The 16,076-nt window shown below is 39.4% G+C and overlaps 1 protein-coding gene across 1 annotated transcript in view; it reads left to right on the plus strand.

Annotated features, from left to right (window-relative positions):
* Positions 1-16,076, plus strand: part of scara5 (scavenger receptor class A, member 5 (putative)) — a gene marked incomplete at its 3' end in the record, with an annotated part of 103,099 nt that overhangs the window by 82,618 nt on the left and 4,405 nt on the right. Inside the window, exons 9-10 of the mRNA XM_084001326.1 lie at positions 1,097-1,162; positions 12,139-12,327. Of these exons, the coding sequence (XP_083857452.1) occupies positions 1,097-1,162; positions 12,139-12,327 (255 nt within the window). The remainder of the gene's footprint in view (positions 1-1,096; positions 1,163-12,138; positions 12,328-16,076) is intronic.

The following is a 16,076-nucleotide window of genomic DNA, read 5'->3' on the forward strand; positions in this document are numbered from 1 at the left end:
CAGACTCTGTCCTGGAACGGGGTCTTATTTTGAAAAGAAAACAAATGAGGGAAAAAGTGGTATCCATGCTGCTGATTGGAGGAGGGAGGTGTCGCGTGTAAACGTACCATAATGTTTTTTGGGTTGTTTTTGCAGAAACCACAAAGGGAAGGATTTTTACTTACACTGATTCTGTGGTGGGGTTGTTTTTTTGCATTGCATTAACTTTTCCACCATGCAAACATCTACAGTACTACGTCTGCAGAGATACTCCACAGATTCACCTTGACACTGGTCTCTTTGTTGCAGCAGCAGCAGCAGCTTCTGTTTCGACCTCGTTCACCCCAACGCTGCAGCAGCACACAAAAAAAAACACAAATGAATGTTAACCACAACACTTAGAGGTAGATTAAAACACAGGACGCAGGGTGGTATCCTCTAATTTTCACATTTCATGCCCATATCAGGAGACGATTACAGGGCCGGCTGTTTTAGAGGCTTCTGCTAAAAATATAGAGGGGTGAAAATAAGAAAAGGAAATGGGCTGTGAAAGAGTCTTTTATTAAATTTAAACTTGTCAGTGTTGAGCTATGGTTAAGTATTTTCATACTTCTGTGTGTTATTAACAATTTGTGCTTCATTGTGGTTGTCACTGTTAGGATACAGCCTGTTGAATATACGATACACTACAGGTTTTTCATTGACATAATTGGTGTTTTACACAAGTTTTTCCCCTTAAACCTGGCATGAGACATGTACCATGATGGTACAGCGGCTTTTTCTTCACATTTTAGCAAAAAAAACACTTGAAAAGTCCCATTCAGGCCGTTTTATTTTGATATTCCAGCATTTATACTTGTATATGTATAATTATATTATACAGCATGCAATAAGTGTTTCTGAAAAGCGATAATCTTGTTTTTTCTCAAATATAGAATCAATAATTCAAAAGAAAAAAAGGAGAAAACCAATCATGACGTGAATACTTCAACCTAAACCACAAACAAGCTGTTATGCACAAAACTTTAAGTGTGAAAATCGCATTTTAAAAGTTCATATTTCATTTCTGCTTCTGTAAAATCTGCTAAATTGTCACCTGGTCTGTTTCTTTCCTCAGGTGACAGAGGAGAACGAGGGTTGAAGGGGGAGAAGGGAGATCGAGGAGACCGAGGAGAGAAAACAGGTGAGAGTCCAGCTCAGAGGGAAAATACCCTGTGCTCCTCAGCTGCAGCTACATCAGTTAAGAGTCAGACACACTGTTAATCAGTCAGCTCTGATTAACAGTGTGTCTTATTGCACCTTTATACACCTGTCAGAGAAATAACTGCAAGAAACCAATGCACAAACATCAACTCTGCACCTGTGACCTGTCCCAACCTGCTTCAGACTCATTTAAAAATGATTTATGATGTTTTCGAAGTTGGTGTTAGAAGTAAGAGAGACGTTCACAGACAAAAGCAGGAGTAGGTAAATTTCAGTGTAATATCAATTAGCCCAAAAATAACATTTGTACTCGTCATTTTGAGAGAACACTTCAAGAGAAGTGTTGATCAACAACAGCAACACACTGCAGAGCTGAAAATGACTTCCTGTTAGAAATGCCAAGTCCCTTCGCTAACATGCTGCTGCCAGCAGGAAGTGGAAGCTCTGAGCTTGTAAGATGACCACACACACAGACACACACACACACACACACACACACACACACACGTGCAAGTGCGGAGTCAGTAAATCCAGTTTGGTTAAATTTACCATGGGCTGCTAAAAGATTCTCCAGTAAAATTAAATGTTTATAGACTTCGCTGAGGAAAGTATGTTGACAACTCATGTTACAGTCATATTACCACTAATTACCATTATAACAAACACTGCAGTTTATAGTTTTCCCATCGTCCTCTATTACTAAGGGGTTTTAGTATGAACAGTAAAAAAAAAAGATGATTGATGGGCAATGTGGTAAACAAAACTGATTAACTGGAACAGTCTGTAGCTACAAGTGCTTAAATGGAGCAACTACCATCTACGTATGTAATTTCAGCAATATTAACTTTGGAAAACACACTAAAGCAACAGTTAAGAGGCTTTTGCTCTGTCACTTTTATTCTGAACATGAATACAATCAAAAATGCAACATAAAGGCTCATAGGAAATCTAAAATACATCGATTTAACAAGATTCAAGAGAGATTTACAGTACACCATGATGAGACAGTGTTTCTCTGGGACAATTATGCTTCATTAAAAAGGAAAAACAGGAATAGTCAAAACAACTTTGAGAGAAGTGCAAAAACAAACTCACTTGAATAAGGTACTATATTAAGTTTTTAATGTACTTTTTTGTTGTTAAATCAGTAAGAACATGTGATATATTTGAAGGCCATCATACAATTTTATGGACAGTCTCCCTCTGTGTACAGCAGGTATACAGAAGCTGTCAAAATAAATAGCATTTTTACATGAATTGCAGTAATGTTAAAGTGCAATGTGGCATGAAATACAGGACTATATTGTTTCTACCTACTTAGATGTACTTAGTTACTTAGGTAGGACACATTTAAACTATTTCAGACACCTGCTGTATATGTACGTATATTATATTTATATAAGCCCATGGCCCATTTAAACTGTTTTAAAAACTTAAGACCACATAGTTTAGGTATGAGCAGCATCAAATAAAATAGCACAGTTTAGGTTTGATTCATGCACTCTGATATTTAGGTATATTTTAGCCACTTCCTGTCCAGCTGCACAGTCAATGTACAGAATATCCCACCGAGGCACCGCTGCTGTAACACGACGAGCACATACATCAGTGCATGTGATCCAAAACCAATAGTTGGTAATAGAGAATCACAAATTTATGAGCTGGTGACTTTATGGGCTTCATACATCTCTGTTCCACCTGCCGTTCCTTTAGCGCAGGACTGTGGCCGAGTTTAAAGGATCAGTGGATCTGCTTTTCCTTTCAACGTAATCTCACGGTTTCCGACACATGACGAACAACCACATGGCTCGGGCTACATCAAAAGGCCTTGAAAGGCCGTGTGTGCGTCGTGCGGTGGTAAACTGAAACCTCATACATAACCAACAATCTGGAGTCAGGTACACAGAAAGAAAAACCATTAATGCCCCCCTGGAAAACCACAGAAATGTATCTGCCTTTTGTTTCATCATCATCATCATGGCTGTCGTTCCTTGCGATGAGCGATGCCGCGGTGTTCGTCAAACAGAGTAGACGACGTCGACCATGTGAATGTGGTTTCTTCTGCCCATTACAGAACCGTCAGAGATCGGTTCTTTCCTCACATCATTTTACAAGACGCGCATGTTTGATGTTTCAGAGAAAGTAGGACGACGGAGCGAGACCACATGCTGTCGACTGTCAGAAGTGTCAAAGCGCCAAAGCGCCGTGCCACGCAACTTTTCTGTCACAAATCTTATCGTTTGATGCACGACTTGGGATCTTTTTACGCTTCAAAAGCTTACAGTGCATACCTGCGCTGCCAGAGTGAGACCTCAAGAAGTTTGTGGTCTGTGGGAAAAAGTGCACATTCACCCCACACATGTTGGGCATTAACAGAAAATTAATCTGCCATTCAGGACGTTATGTCACTGAAAGGATCAGATTCCTCAGCTCTGGTTAAAGGCCTATAGCAGCAGCAGCAGCAGCAGCAGCAACAACTGGAGCCCAGATCTGGAGAGAGCAGGACAGAAACATGGAGACTTTCATCTTTGCTAAATAGCCTAGTTTTCTTTTGTTGGGTCTGGATTGATGCTGACTCTAATTGACAGTGAAGTCTCACCAGAAAAGTCGCAAGAAGCACACTCGAAGGAAAAAAGATGAATTACAAATTAGACCACAATGAAAAGAAAATAGTGCCAGACACTGAAACAGATGAAAATGTGTACTGTACTTCTACGATGATGTAGGCCTAGTTACTACTGTGCCTTACAGATTACTGTCTCTAATGTAATGTTAATCAATATTTCTGATATCTGAGAAGTGCATTTTCTTATAGTGTCTCTGATAAAACTCAAGTAAATTCAAGTAAAAACAAAGTTTATGTGGTCATGAGTAAAACATAGGCCTATAGTTATTGATCCAAATCTGTCTGGCTCAGATGTAGCATGAATACAGTTGATAACAATATTCATTTTCAAAAGCACATGAGACAAAAACACAGACGGTATCAGATTTAGTTAGAAATGACAACCAGTTTTGCACGGTTAGACATAAATTAGCCCAGAAACCTGTCATGCTGTCATAAAAGTAGCACAAACTTTACATAAAAAGGACGGATAATGTTCGCCAAATACACTCTGAGTCGTTTCTCTTCGCTATGATCCAAAAATTCCCAACTAGACAGAAAATCACACAGCAGTGGACAGCCGTGACGACTAACGTATTAGCCGGAGCTAGCTGCGGTTAGGGTAAAAAGTTGGTTTTGTGTCTCTCTGGCTGACTTTTTAAACGTTTCTGTTATTTTAAAACAAGAATCTTATAACTGGGATCTTGTGCATTTTATTGATGGGCTTACACATGTGATCTTTTGTGAAAAGTTGTATAGAAATTGGCATCATCAACTGTTGATTAGCTTAGTTCTTATATTGCAGTGTAAAGTTTGCTTAACCATTGTCTGAGGGAAAAATGTACCTGCAGAAACTTGTTTGTATGTTCAAGTAGTTTCAAGTAACTATGTTTTCATTCTTGATGTTGAAAGAGTCTTTATTATTTTTGCAATCATTGGCTGAAGCTGCTGGAGTTTAAACCTCTTCAATTGCAACACAAAAGGGCAGCTAGCATTGGCTGAAACTCTGAAAGCATCCAGGCTCAGTATTCACAAAGTTAGTGGAATATATATATGATATATGTAATCTTCAAATAAGTTAATAATGTGTCCTTAGACGTTTGTGGTCTAGTTAGCTGGACGTGCTAACAGTTGCTGCTGACATTAGCTGACGTAAATCAACCCATTAGCTTAGCAACAGCGAGGGCCAGAGTCCAAATAAACACAATTTGTCCATTATGATTCCTAAACGTAGTTTTCTCACGGATACGAAACTTGCAAGGAAACACCTAATTTGTTTTTCATATTTCAGCCATTGCAAAGTTTTGAGTAATTTTAACTTGGCAGTGAACATATTGTAAGAAAGGCAGTGAAGCACGCACACACACACACACACACACACAGACACACACTTATTCGCTGACAGTTTGATAGTTCAGCTCAAGGGTCCAGCAGTAAGTACAGTGGGTTTAATGTCTGACAGGTTGTTTTTACAGTCCACCTTCGCAGCTACAGAGATCCAGATATAAATGTTTTCAACTCTGGACTTTAATGAGAAATTTATTTTCGCCCTGGGACTCAACCTCATGATAAAACCATGTTACTATTATTATGTTTTCTTTGTGTCGCCAACATCAGTGCAGAGGAACAGAGTCAAAAGAGATCAGTGGTTATTTAATATTTTTCAGTTTTCAGTTTTGTTGATATACCCGATGCTTTCTCAGTTTTTATTTATATTCACATTTAATTTGCTGAATCCAATTATCTGTGGATGGGTTAGAACAGAGCCACCCCACTCCCCCACAGCGCCGTGTAATTTAATTTTCTTCATTTCTGATTTCATACACACACACACACACAGTTAAACGAACACACATGAGGAAACACACACACACACACACACACTGGAGCCGAAGAGGTGAATCAGTCGTTTTATTTACAGTTTCATCAGACCCAGTTTGACTCTTTTATGGGATTTTACATGGTGTTAATTAGTGAACATTACTGAGCCACGCTAGGTGTTTCCCTCTGCTTCCAGTCTTGATGCTAAGCTAAGCTAACTGGCTGCTGAAGCCCGCCCAGACAGATACAAGCATGTTTCCCATATTGCAAAAACTATTTGCTTTGAATTTTTTAATTGAATGAAGATCATAGGCTATAGAAGCACTAAGATTGTGGTTGTGCTTGTAAACCAACTTTACAAAGAGACAAAGTAAGATTCAGCAGAAGAAAACAATTGAACAAAAAGCGTGACCGTCTGACAGTAACATCAGGGTTTCAAGGCGAATGTTTTACAAACAGATGGAGTTAGTTAGCTGTTGTCCCGATGCCATTTGGTCCGGTCCGATCCAGACCCTCCCTGCCTGCCAGATAGACATTAGTAATACACGATCACTCTATATTCTGGCTTTCTTCAGGTACTGACACTCTGGTTTTGTGCATGCAGCTCGCCCGGCCTGCGAGGCTTGAACCACTTGGACGACCACCAACACTTGGAGCTCATTTGTCTATTTTTTTTTTCTCTCTGGACAAAAACAGTCGTTATAACTTTCGCCGCTCGCATTAATTTCACTTACTTTCGCAGAAAAGGTACAAGGTCTGTTGTGAAATGTCAAGAATTAGGGAGTGCTTCTTTAGCTGATGGTGAACTGCTTTGCTCACCGTCCAAAGTGAACATGAGAGCTCTGTGCAAGTCAAGGGAGTAGGATTACTGACGTTTTACTTAAAGAAGTATTTGTTTTGATTCCTGACACTTTTCTCCTTGGACATCATCACTGTTCACAACTCTGAAAAAGCCATCAACTACGTAAAAGTAAGGTCTTAGCGGTTGGGTGGGTGGAGACAGCTATTTGAGGCTAATTTTCCGCCAATTCCCTTTTTGCAATCCAGAAATGAAATTGGTGGGTATGACGTGTTGACATTTTATGGTGGCCAGTTTGGAAGCGTGGATGAAGAACCAAACACTGTGCTGCCTTCAAGTACGCCTACTTAGCCAAAGAGTTTAGAGTCATGGTTTTATAAGAGCGTAACGGTTAACCAGGCGACCAGATGTCCTTGGCAAACACCTCGAGTAACAAGTTTGGTCAATGGTTCTGGAGTGTAAACTAAACCAAAAAAATAATTATTAGGACATAGCTGCTAAGAGCTCATGCTGTAGCAGTATTTGTGCTGGTTTTTTAAGAGGAAAAATATTCGGCTTGTGAACTATGTGTGAAAAACAGTTTTTATTCCACATCACATGCAGTTCGGCAGAAAGGCTTGTTTTGGTTCTCTGGAAGGAACTTGGACAAGGAAAGCAGAAGTATCTCAAAGGCGTGTGCCAGTAGTAGGCTATAAGGAGTATTAAGTTTGGCAGCACTTCTTATTTTTATCCTAAATAATAGCCAGAAAAAAAGGTTTTATTTTGGTTTTTCTCTGGAAAGGACAATTGAATAACTCAGAAACCATAAAGCTGAGGCACTCCACAGTATTTGTGGAAGTACTGGGTTTGTCAGCCTCAATGTTTTGAGGTTTCAGATTTAGTCGACCCGCAAGTGTCCGACTGTATTAAGTAATTTCAATAGTCAGACATGTTTATTTTTACAGCACCAGCAAATCTATCTCTTACACTTCTGTTGTGTTTTTGGTTTTTGGGAAAGCTACAAAAAAGAGACATCAGCCATCAAAACCTTAAATGCTTCTTATAGCTCTACTATACAGCACATCGCCTCAAATCTGAAACTTGTTGACCTGCTGTACTGTACCACGTTAGGATTTGCAAATGTTTAGATGATGTTCCCATGCTGTCTGAGTTTAGCAAACAGTCAGTTTCTGTTTCTGTTCCCACCTCCTTGATGAAAGCCGTCTATGTCCAAATTGCCAAATTTTTCAAGGAAAAAAAAGGCAAAACACGTATTTTGGCTTCTCTGGTATTATCCAAACGGGTTTAGACTAAACTTTATGAGCCTGGGAAGTTGGAAAAAGTTTCAGCCCATAATTAGAGGAGTGTGTAATTCTTCAGTTCATTTCAAAGCATGAAAGTCACCGAAATTGTGGATGAGAGGTTTCCACCTAACAACACACTCTAGCAGGAGCGTCGCTGCCGGACTGTGTTGTTCCTGCTGCAGTGTCATCTCACATCGCAGCTACATGAATCTTCAGTAAATTGATTCACTTTAACGTTCGTTCTCATATCGTCTCTGCTCTGATTTCTACAGTTTTCTGGCAAAATAAATCAAGTGCACTCCCACCGGAGGGGAAATAACTCCAACGTGTCGCAGTCCAACTTCGTGGCAGAGATATGAATGTGTGTTTAGTTTTGCTTGTATGGTTCCGATTAGGTCTGAAGTCGACATGTTCTGCCTCCGTCCAGAAGCCTCCACCTTCCACCTCCTCCTCCTCCTTTTTCTTCTCCTCCCCAGAGTCTCTCATTTGCACAGTGGGAAGCTGCAGGCACTTTACAAGGCAGAGGAGGAATGAAGGGCCGAGAGAGAAAAAGATGAATAGAGTGAGATAGACACGTGAGAAAGTAGTGAGTAATGTCTCAGCGGTATTTCGACATGTGCGCTAGGATTAGAAGAATAAATAGGACTGATAACGGTCAGTCAGTCAGTCAGTCAGCCTGGCTTTTGTCATGGGTCAATAAAAGATAATCTGAGAGGTGATTTAATAATAAGAAAATCATGTAGATTTTTAAATATTCCCAAGCTACTGAACTGCTGCTTCGTAAAAACACAATTTTTCTTATTAAGTTACTTTAATGGCTATAAATCCAACTCTTTCATAAAGTTTTATTTGAACTGTCACTGTTTTATATTTGATTAATTTATCTGCATGTCTAACCACATGATAATAATTAAGATTAATTATACTTCGGTCCCAAAATCGCTGTAGTGTGTCTGCAGTTCAATCACATGACCATTAGGGGGCGACACCTTTTGATGCAACAAGTTGTCCAATTGTATGGAAGTCAATGAGAAAATGACCCAACTTCTCACCTGGTTTATTGCAGCATCAAATGTTTCCACATTGAGTTTTGGGTGTTAATCACTAGTTTGAGGTCTTCTTCAATACAATATGATGTTTATACTTCAAATTATGGTCCCGTTTAAGATAAAATAGGCAATAAAGCAGAGTTAGTTGTAGGGCGCGGTTACCATTTGACTGACACCTAGGGACACATCAATCCAGAGAGACATTAACACAGCGAACAGTGAACTTGTGCTTGGTTGTATTATTTAATTTTCAAGTTGGAACCATAATCTTAGAGATTTTTATTACAGTCTGAGTTGTCAAATTCAGCCTCTGTGTGAGAAGATGATAAATAATGCACTCCCATTCCCACCTCTGTAGACATAGAGACTCGTACAACACTGCACTATAGCCAGTGACCACATACAGACACAAATATGGTTGAATTAATATATTTTTTGCTCTTTTAGCTGACATGATCTGTGACGGTCTGTATATAGATACAGCAAAGACAAAGCAAAACTAAGCAGCAACACAATAAAAACATATTTAGAAGAAGAAGTCAAGTGTGTGGACAGACTTGCAGTTTTCATCCAACTTCATTCTGATGAGTGAACAAATAGTTTAAACATCTGTTTGAGGTAATTGAGTATTCAATTACTCATCCCTCTGTGTGTGCACTGTTCAATAACGCTGCTCTTCTGTCTCTCAGTCGTCTGAAGGAAGAAAAAAAAAGCAGCAGCAGCAGCAGGAGACAGAAAAACATCTAATTTCTGGTTTTAATTTACTGGCTTTCTGCAGGAATATGATACAAACATACGCAGCAGATATGATAGTATAATGTTATGGTAGATATTAAATTATGATGGGCTAGTGAGTGCAAATAACTTGAGTGTATAATGAGAGTTAAATGGTTCACGGTTAAAGTTTATGATGGTCTGATGAGACCAATATCCTGTCTAGATAATGTGTCTGGCTTCACTCCGCAGCACTTTGTCAACAGCCTCAGTCGGTGCGTGTCTTGACACCGAGGAGCCGTCCAGTGTGTGTGCATGCGCGCGCGTGTGTGTGTGTGTGTCTGTGTTTACCTCTCTTTTTCATTTCCTCTCTGCCCTCCGAGAGGTGATAAATCAAGTCAATTATAAGTGCAGCTGCTACATAGTTTGAGGAATACGAGATGCACTGTCTCTGCTTGCATGAAGCTTCTGCCTAAACACACACACACGCATCCTTAATTCTGATTATACAGCAGTTTTTGTAGTCTTATTGTTATGACTGTAACGCCACTGAGCAAGGCACTCCAGGCCCTTTACCAGCAAACTGTGATGAGTCTACACACCTCTGCAGGTAGGTGTTTAAATAGTTATTGTAAATAGTTATTAAATAGTTATTGTAACTAACAATGATGAGCTTGTTCAAAAACATGACAAAGAAGATGCACCTGCAGTATTTCTGTTCCTTTCCTCCTTTGCTTACACTGCAAAAACTCCAAATCTTACCAATAATATTTGTCTTATTTTTAGTCAAAATGTCATTTTTAGTCAAAACAAATCTCATTATACTTGTTTTTAGACACTTTTTACCTCTTTCAAGCATATTTTCACTTGAAATAAGTAGAAGAATTTGATAGTGGAGCAAGTTTTTCTTTCTTATTACAAGCACAAAAAACCTGCTTTCACTGGCAGACTTTTCTACTAAATTAGTTTGAAACAAGTGAAAATGATCTAACAAGTACATTTTTAGGTGATGAGTCTTATTTTAAGTGGAAAGAGATTAGTTTTGACTAGAAATGAGACATTTTGACAAGAAATAAGACAAATATTCTTGGTAAGATTTTGGGTTTTTGCAGTGTACACTATTTGCTTTTGTATATTTGATGCTGCAAGTGCAGTAACTCACTGTTACTGTCCTTCTTTTGAACTTTCAGCCTGTTCCTGCTGGCAACAACCTCTGAGCTAGCAATACTGAAGAAGAGTGCAGGTGTTGATGAGTAATATTAACAACAGTAAACTTTATTTATAGCGCACCATTCATGACATAAATTGCAGCTCAAAATATTTCACATGCAAGTTCCACAGCAACAGAAATCAATTAGACAGTAAGAAGAAGCAATGAAATCAATCATTAGAGTAATAAAATCATGGGGCGAGGGAGTGAAGTCAGGGGAAATAAAAACAACCAGTTTAATAATCAATTAAAAACAAAGTCATAATGAGTCTGATGACCTGATTCCTCTTTATTTGTTGCGATCATCAGGTCTCATCATCGTTATTTGTCCAGTTCTTTGTTTTATGAGCGAACACCTGCAACCTGAGTGATGAAGCCTCATCATCATCATGACCTGCAGCTGTGCTTTGTGTTGCGTTCACTGCCATCGGGCTAACACGCTTCTGCAGAACATTTACACACGCACACATCATCACTGAGTTTATTTTTAGCACAGAGACTCTTATTTTCCAGTTTCCACCCATCTTGCCTCTTCATTTCTTTCTTCACCTCTTCCAGACTCTCTTCTCTTATTTCAGTATTTCTTTACATCACTTTAAATCACATCTTCTGTCACACCTCTTGTTAAATCTCATCTACAGTTTCTCTTTTTGATTTAACGTGAAGTCGTCTCATAAAATTTCATCTACATTTTTATGGTCACACTTTTACCGTTGGTTCACATCCTCTGATCTTTTTATTTTATTTTTTATTATAATTATTTATTTCATCCCCTGTTCTCTTCTCATCTGCCTCCTCCTTAAATCCCCTCGATGTTTTAAATGCAGCTGCTTGTTTCCATCCTCCAGTTAAGGTAACAGGATAAACACTTACAGATGCAAACAGTGAAGTGCCAAAGCAGGAAGTTATGAATTTCTCTGCGCTGTCAGGTTTATTTGATTAATGCAGAACTGTAGGTCAACTAATGAAAAATTATTGAACACAACTTCAAAACCTACATTTTTTTAACCTCACTGTTTTTTTTGCGAAGGAGTATAGAGGAGGGAGGCATGGAGAAGGGAAAATGTAACTTTATTTATTTTTCCTTTTTGACTGTTTCTCTGGTTTATGGAAGAAAAAAAATATCTGGAGCTTCATGTCAAAAACAGTTCCATTCATCTTAGTTTGTCTTCATATTGGTTCGATTTACAGAGCTTCATTAAACTCATAAACACTCACAATGAAAGTAATCTGCTCAGTGTGAGTTCAAAGCCATGCCAGTTTAATGCCAGATAAAAGACTCATGTGTTCCTTCAACGTCGTTGCGTTGGCATAAATAATGAAGACTCCAGTTTTCCTGTTCGCTAATGCGGCGATGTTCCCGTCTGCAAACACGTTAAGTGGTAGAAACAAATATGCATGAATGTTTACTTGAATACACAGACTTTTCTATGTGTTAATGTGTGTGTGTGTTTGTGTGTCTGTCGTTGTTGCAGTGGAGGAGACCCTGGTGAGGTTGGTGAACGGGTCGGGGCCTCACGAAGGACGCGTGGAGGTTTTCCACGAGCGTCGATGGGGCACGGTGTGTGACGACGTGTGGGATAAGAAGGACGGAGACGTGGTGTGTAGGATGCTGGGATACCGAGGAGCGGCGGAGGTCCACAAGACCGGGCGCTTCGGACAGGGTAAAAGAAAAAAAGAGAAAACTCTCAACACAAACACACGTTACTTCACTGCACCTGCAAACTCAGCGCACTCATGTTGTTCATGAGGTTACACAGTAAAAACAAAGTCTAAGAATGAACAGGAACAACATGCAGAGTCCTGAATTAAAGGTTTAGTCTTTTCAGGTGTTTTTATTGGTGCTTTAGGTGCTTTATTTTATATGTATGTGAGGCACAGTTCCAACCAGATCTATAATGAAGTAAACCACAAACCCACATCATTATGTAAAATCTACCAATAATGCCATTATATAGCTCCTCTAGATAATCATGCATCCAGATAGTTGTATGAAGCCTTCACAACCCAGGGTTTTCTATAACTACAACCTTCACTGATCACATCACTATGATCAAATCATGTGGCCGATTCCAGATGTTGCAGCATGAAAAACAAAGTCATGAGGAGAGTTACCGTCAACCTCGGTTGAAAGTTTTGGTTTCAAACTTTCTATCACCTTTTGTTTGAATCCGATCGACCAAGTTTAAACATATTTTGAGTGTTTTTATGTCTGACATGTTGATACAGCTCGTCAAAATGAATTTAAAAAACAGTTTAAAAAACTTTAAACCACCAAGAGGTCACTTATTACGTTCAAAATGTTCAGTTTCTCTCCGCTCATCAGTCTTTATTCTTGTCCATCACAGCAGCATCATCAGGGATCGATGGCAGATTCACTCTGCAGCAGGAGAACAAGCTCTAACACACACTAGAAGTAGAAAATCACAAACAAAACTTGTTTAAATTGACGTTATTTGTTTCTATTTTTGGTCAGAGTTATGTTATTGTCACTGGATTAGAAAAATGTTCAAGGAAGCTTCTGTGACTCAGAAGTGTCCTTGACCAAGACGCTGAGGTCCAGAGCTCTGGCAGACAAACTGTACAGATATATAAGGAAGTTGCTCTGAAGTTACAGTTCATACCAGATATTTAACATTTAGCCTATTTTTTTAAAATTCATCCTTGCTCTGACAAACAGCAGGTTAAAACTACGAGACTTTAAAGCAGATATCAGTGGAATGTTTTTGTTAATATAAGTCCTAAATAGTCCTATTTTCCGTCAGCAATCACTTACATGAAGTATTTCAGCCTAAACACGAGTCTCTCCGTCACTCTGCTCTGCTGTAACCCGAGGAGAAAATTTTCCTTGTGGGATACAAGTGTTATCCAATGAGGAGAGAGAACGGCATGAAGGGCTGTGTGTGCAGCCAAGGGATGCGCGTGAATGTGGTGACGTAGCACGAGGACCAATTGATGCCTGACAAGGGCGGGGGCTGCTAACTCATGGTGCGTTCAAAGAAACTCGTACTTTGTGTTTTTCCTTCCTGTGAAGTCATACCAGTTCGATCTGGTACGAGTTCACGGGTCGGAAGTTACGAGTGGCCGTTATAGGGAACTTTCACAGACAACAGGATGGTAAAAACACGAGCTACGGGTTACCTGGAACGCTACCAAGTCGTAGTTGTGACTTGAAGCTGTAACTTACGGTTTCAAAAGCCTGCCTTGAACGCAGCATTAGCCGAAACGGCCGTGAAGCTGATATCTGCTTTAAATGCAGCTCAGTGTGTTTTATATTGAGAGTCACAACTGGAAAAGGACGAAAGAGAAAAGCGGACAGTTTAAACAAGATTACAGGTCCTGGAAGAGTTTCCAAAACTGTCACTACTTCATCAATGCTAATTTAGTTTAAAATGCCTGATGAGAAGAGTGCGTGTGACTGTACGGCGTTTTAGATTGACTGCACATGCGTAGAAACATCGCAGCAGCTGCAGCACAAGACGTTTATCCTCATTTTTTTTATCCTGAGGAAGTTTCCAGTATCTGATTTTTATATCTTGTCGACATGAACAGGGCTAAATGAAGCTCTGGGTCTTGAGATATTATCAGTGATATTGAAAATCATGCAAAAATGAGCAAATAATAATTGTTTTTTCCTACTATACAGCAGGAAATTAATGAAGCCTTATTTCCCACAGTAGGCCTACAGTACATATCCATGGGGTGAAATTTACCGATGGAAGCACTTGTGATTTTTACAAACTCCGCTGTTTTTCACCGTCAACTGGTATTATTTAAACAGTGCCCTGAAAAGCTGCAGGGATTAATATTAAGGTTTTTATGAGGAACGCCGTGAGAGCCAGATGTCGTCAAAACGGGAGTCTCGCGGGTCATATCCATCTCCCTCTTTCTCTCTCTCCCTCTTTTTTATATTTTATTTCATTCACCAGTCGACCTTACATCACTCAGCCTCTGTCCAGGACGAGTTGTTACCAATACGTCTGGAAAATCAGGGGAAAACACGCCTTTGTTCCAGGGGACGACCTCCAGACAACAGCGGTGACCAGCATCACGGCTGGATTCAATTTAAAACTAAAAATCTGGAATTCAAATTTATATTTTTTCAGATGACTCATTCACCTTTTTGATTTTCTTTTCTTTTCTTTCTTTTTTTTCGTTGTTTAACTTTTACAGCTTCATAATAAGATCTTTGAAGAGATTTCAGGGCATTTTTTTAGACAGGAGAGAAGAGAACACACTGTACCACAGCTAATGACACCAGACCTAATAACACCATAGCTTCGTATATATTACATTGGTGGCAGCCGTGGGTTCAGTGCCTTGCCCAGGAATAGTTTGATGTGCCGAGACTGAGTTGTTTTCAAGGCAAATTCAGAGACCGCTTGCCAAAAACCTGCCCCTAACAGGAACGCGCATCAGCTGTTTTGCATGAATTTACCTCTAAAAACAACTCTGTCTCGTAACGTTGTGTTATTATCTCATAGCGTGGTGAATGTGCAGGTCACAACTTGTCCACCAGAGCGTTTTGGAGTTGTTGGATTGTGTATTTGATGAGTTTGATGAAGGAAACCAATAAATCCCATGAGCCTCCGTAGCGTAGCTCTGAGCAGCTCTGAGCAGCTCGCGGCTCTGCTCCGCCGTTCTAAAAATAGCTTGCACCGACAATTAAAGGTAACGAACCCACTGCTAAAACTATAGGGATTATGGCAATGGGCCAATTTGCCAAAATGTTGAACTATCCCTTTAAATTCATGAATATCAAAACTAGTGTTGTGGTTAAGACCTCCTAACCCGAGACCAAGTCCAAGACCGAGACCAAACCAATGCGAAACCACCTTCAAGATCATTACTGTATTTAGTACGGGTACTGATAATAATCATGCGGTTTTATATTTACGTTGTTCCTCAGCTAAAAAGAAAAGATCATTTTAAATAAAATCTAAGCCAATTTGAGCAAGTTTGCAGTTAAAATGTCACTGCAGATGTGGTCTTGAATGGTCTTGAGGAAAAAAGAAGACGAGCACCAATCATAAATGCTTTATTTTATACAGTATGTATATGAGACACAGTTCCAACCAAATCTATAATGAAGTTAACCACAAACCCACATCATTATGTAAAATCTACCAATAATGCCATTATACAGCTCCTCTAGATAATCATGCATCCAGATATTTGTATGAAGCCTTCACAACCCAGGGTTTTCTATAACTACAACCTTCACTGATCACATCATCACTATGATCAAATCATGTGGCCGATTCCAGATGTTGCAGCATGAAAAACAAAGTCAGGAGGAGAGTTACCGTCAACCTCGGTTGAAAGTTTTGGTTTCAAACTTTCTATCACCTTTTGTTTGAATCCGATCGACCAAGTTTAAACATATTTTGTGTGTTTTTATGTCTGACATGTT

The sequence above is a fragment of the Trachurus trachurus genome (assembly GCF_905171665.1).
Source record: "Trachurus trachurus genome assembly, chromosome: 24".
Taxonomy (NCBI): Eukaryota; Metazoa; Chordata; class Actinopteri; order Carangiformes; family Carangidae; genus Trachurus; species Trachurus trachurus.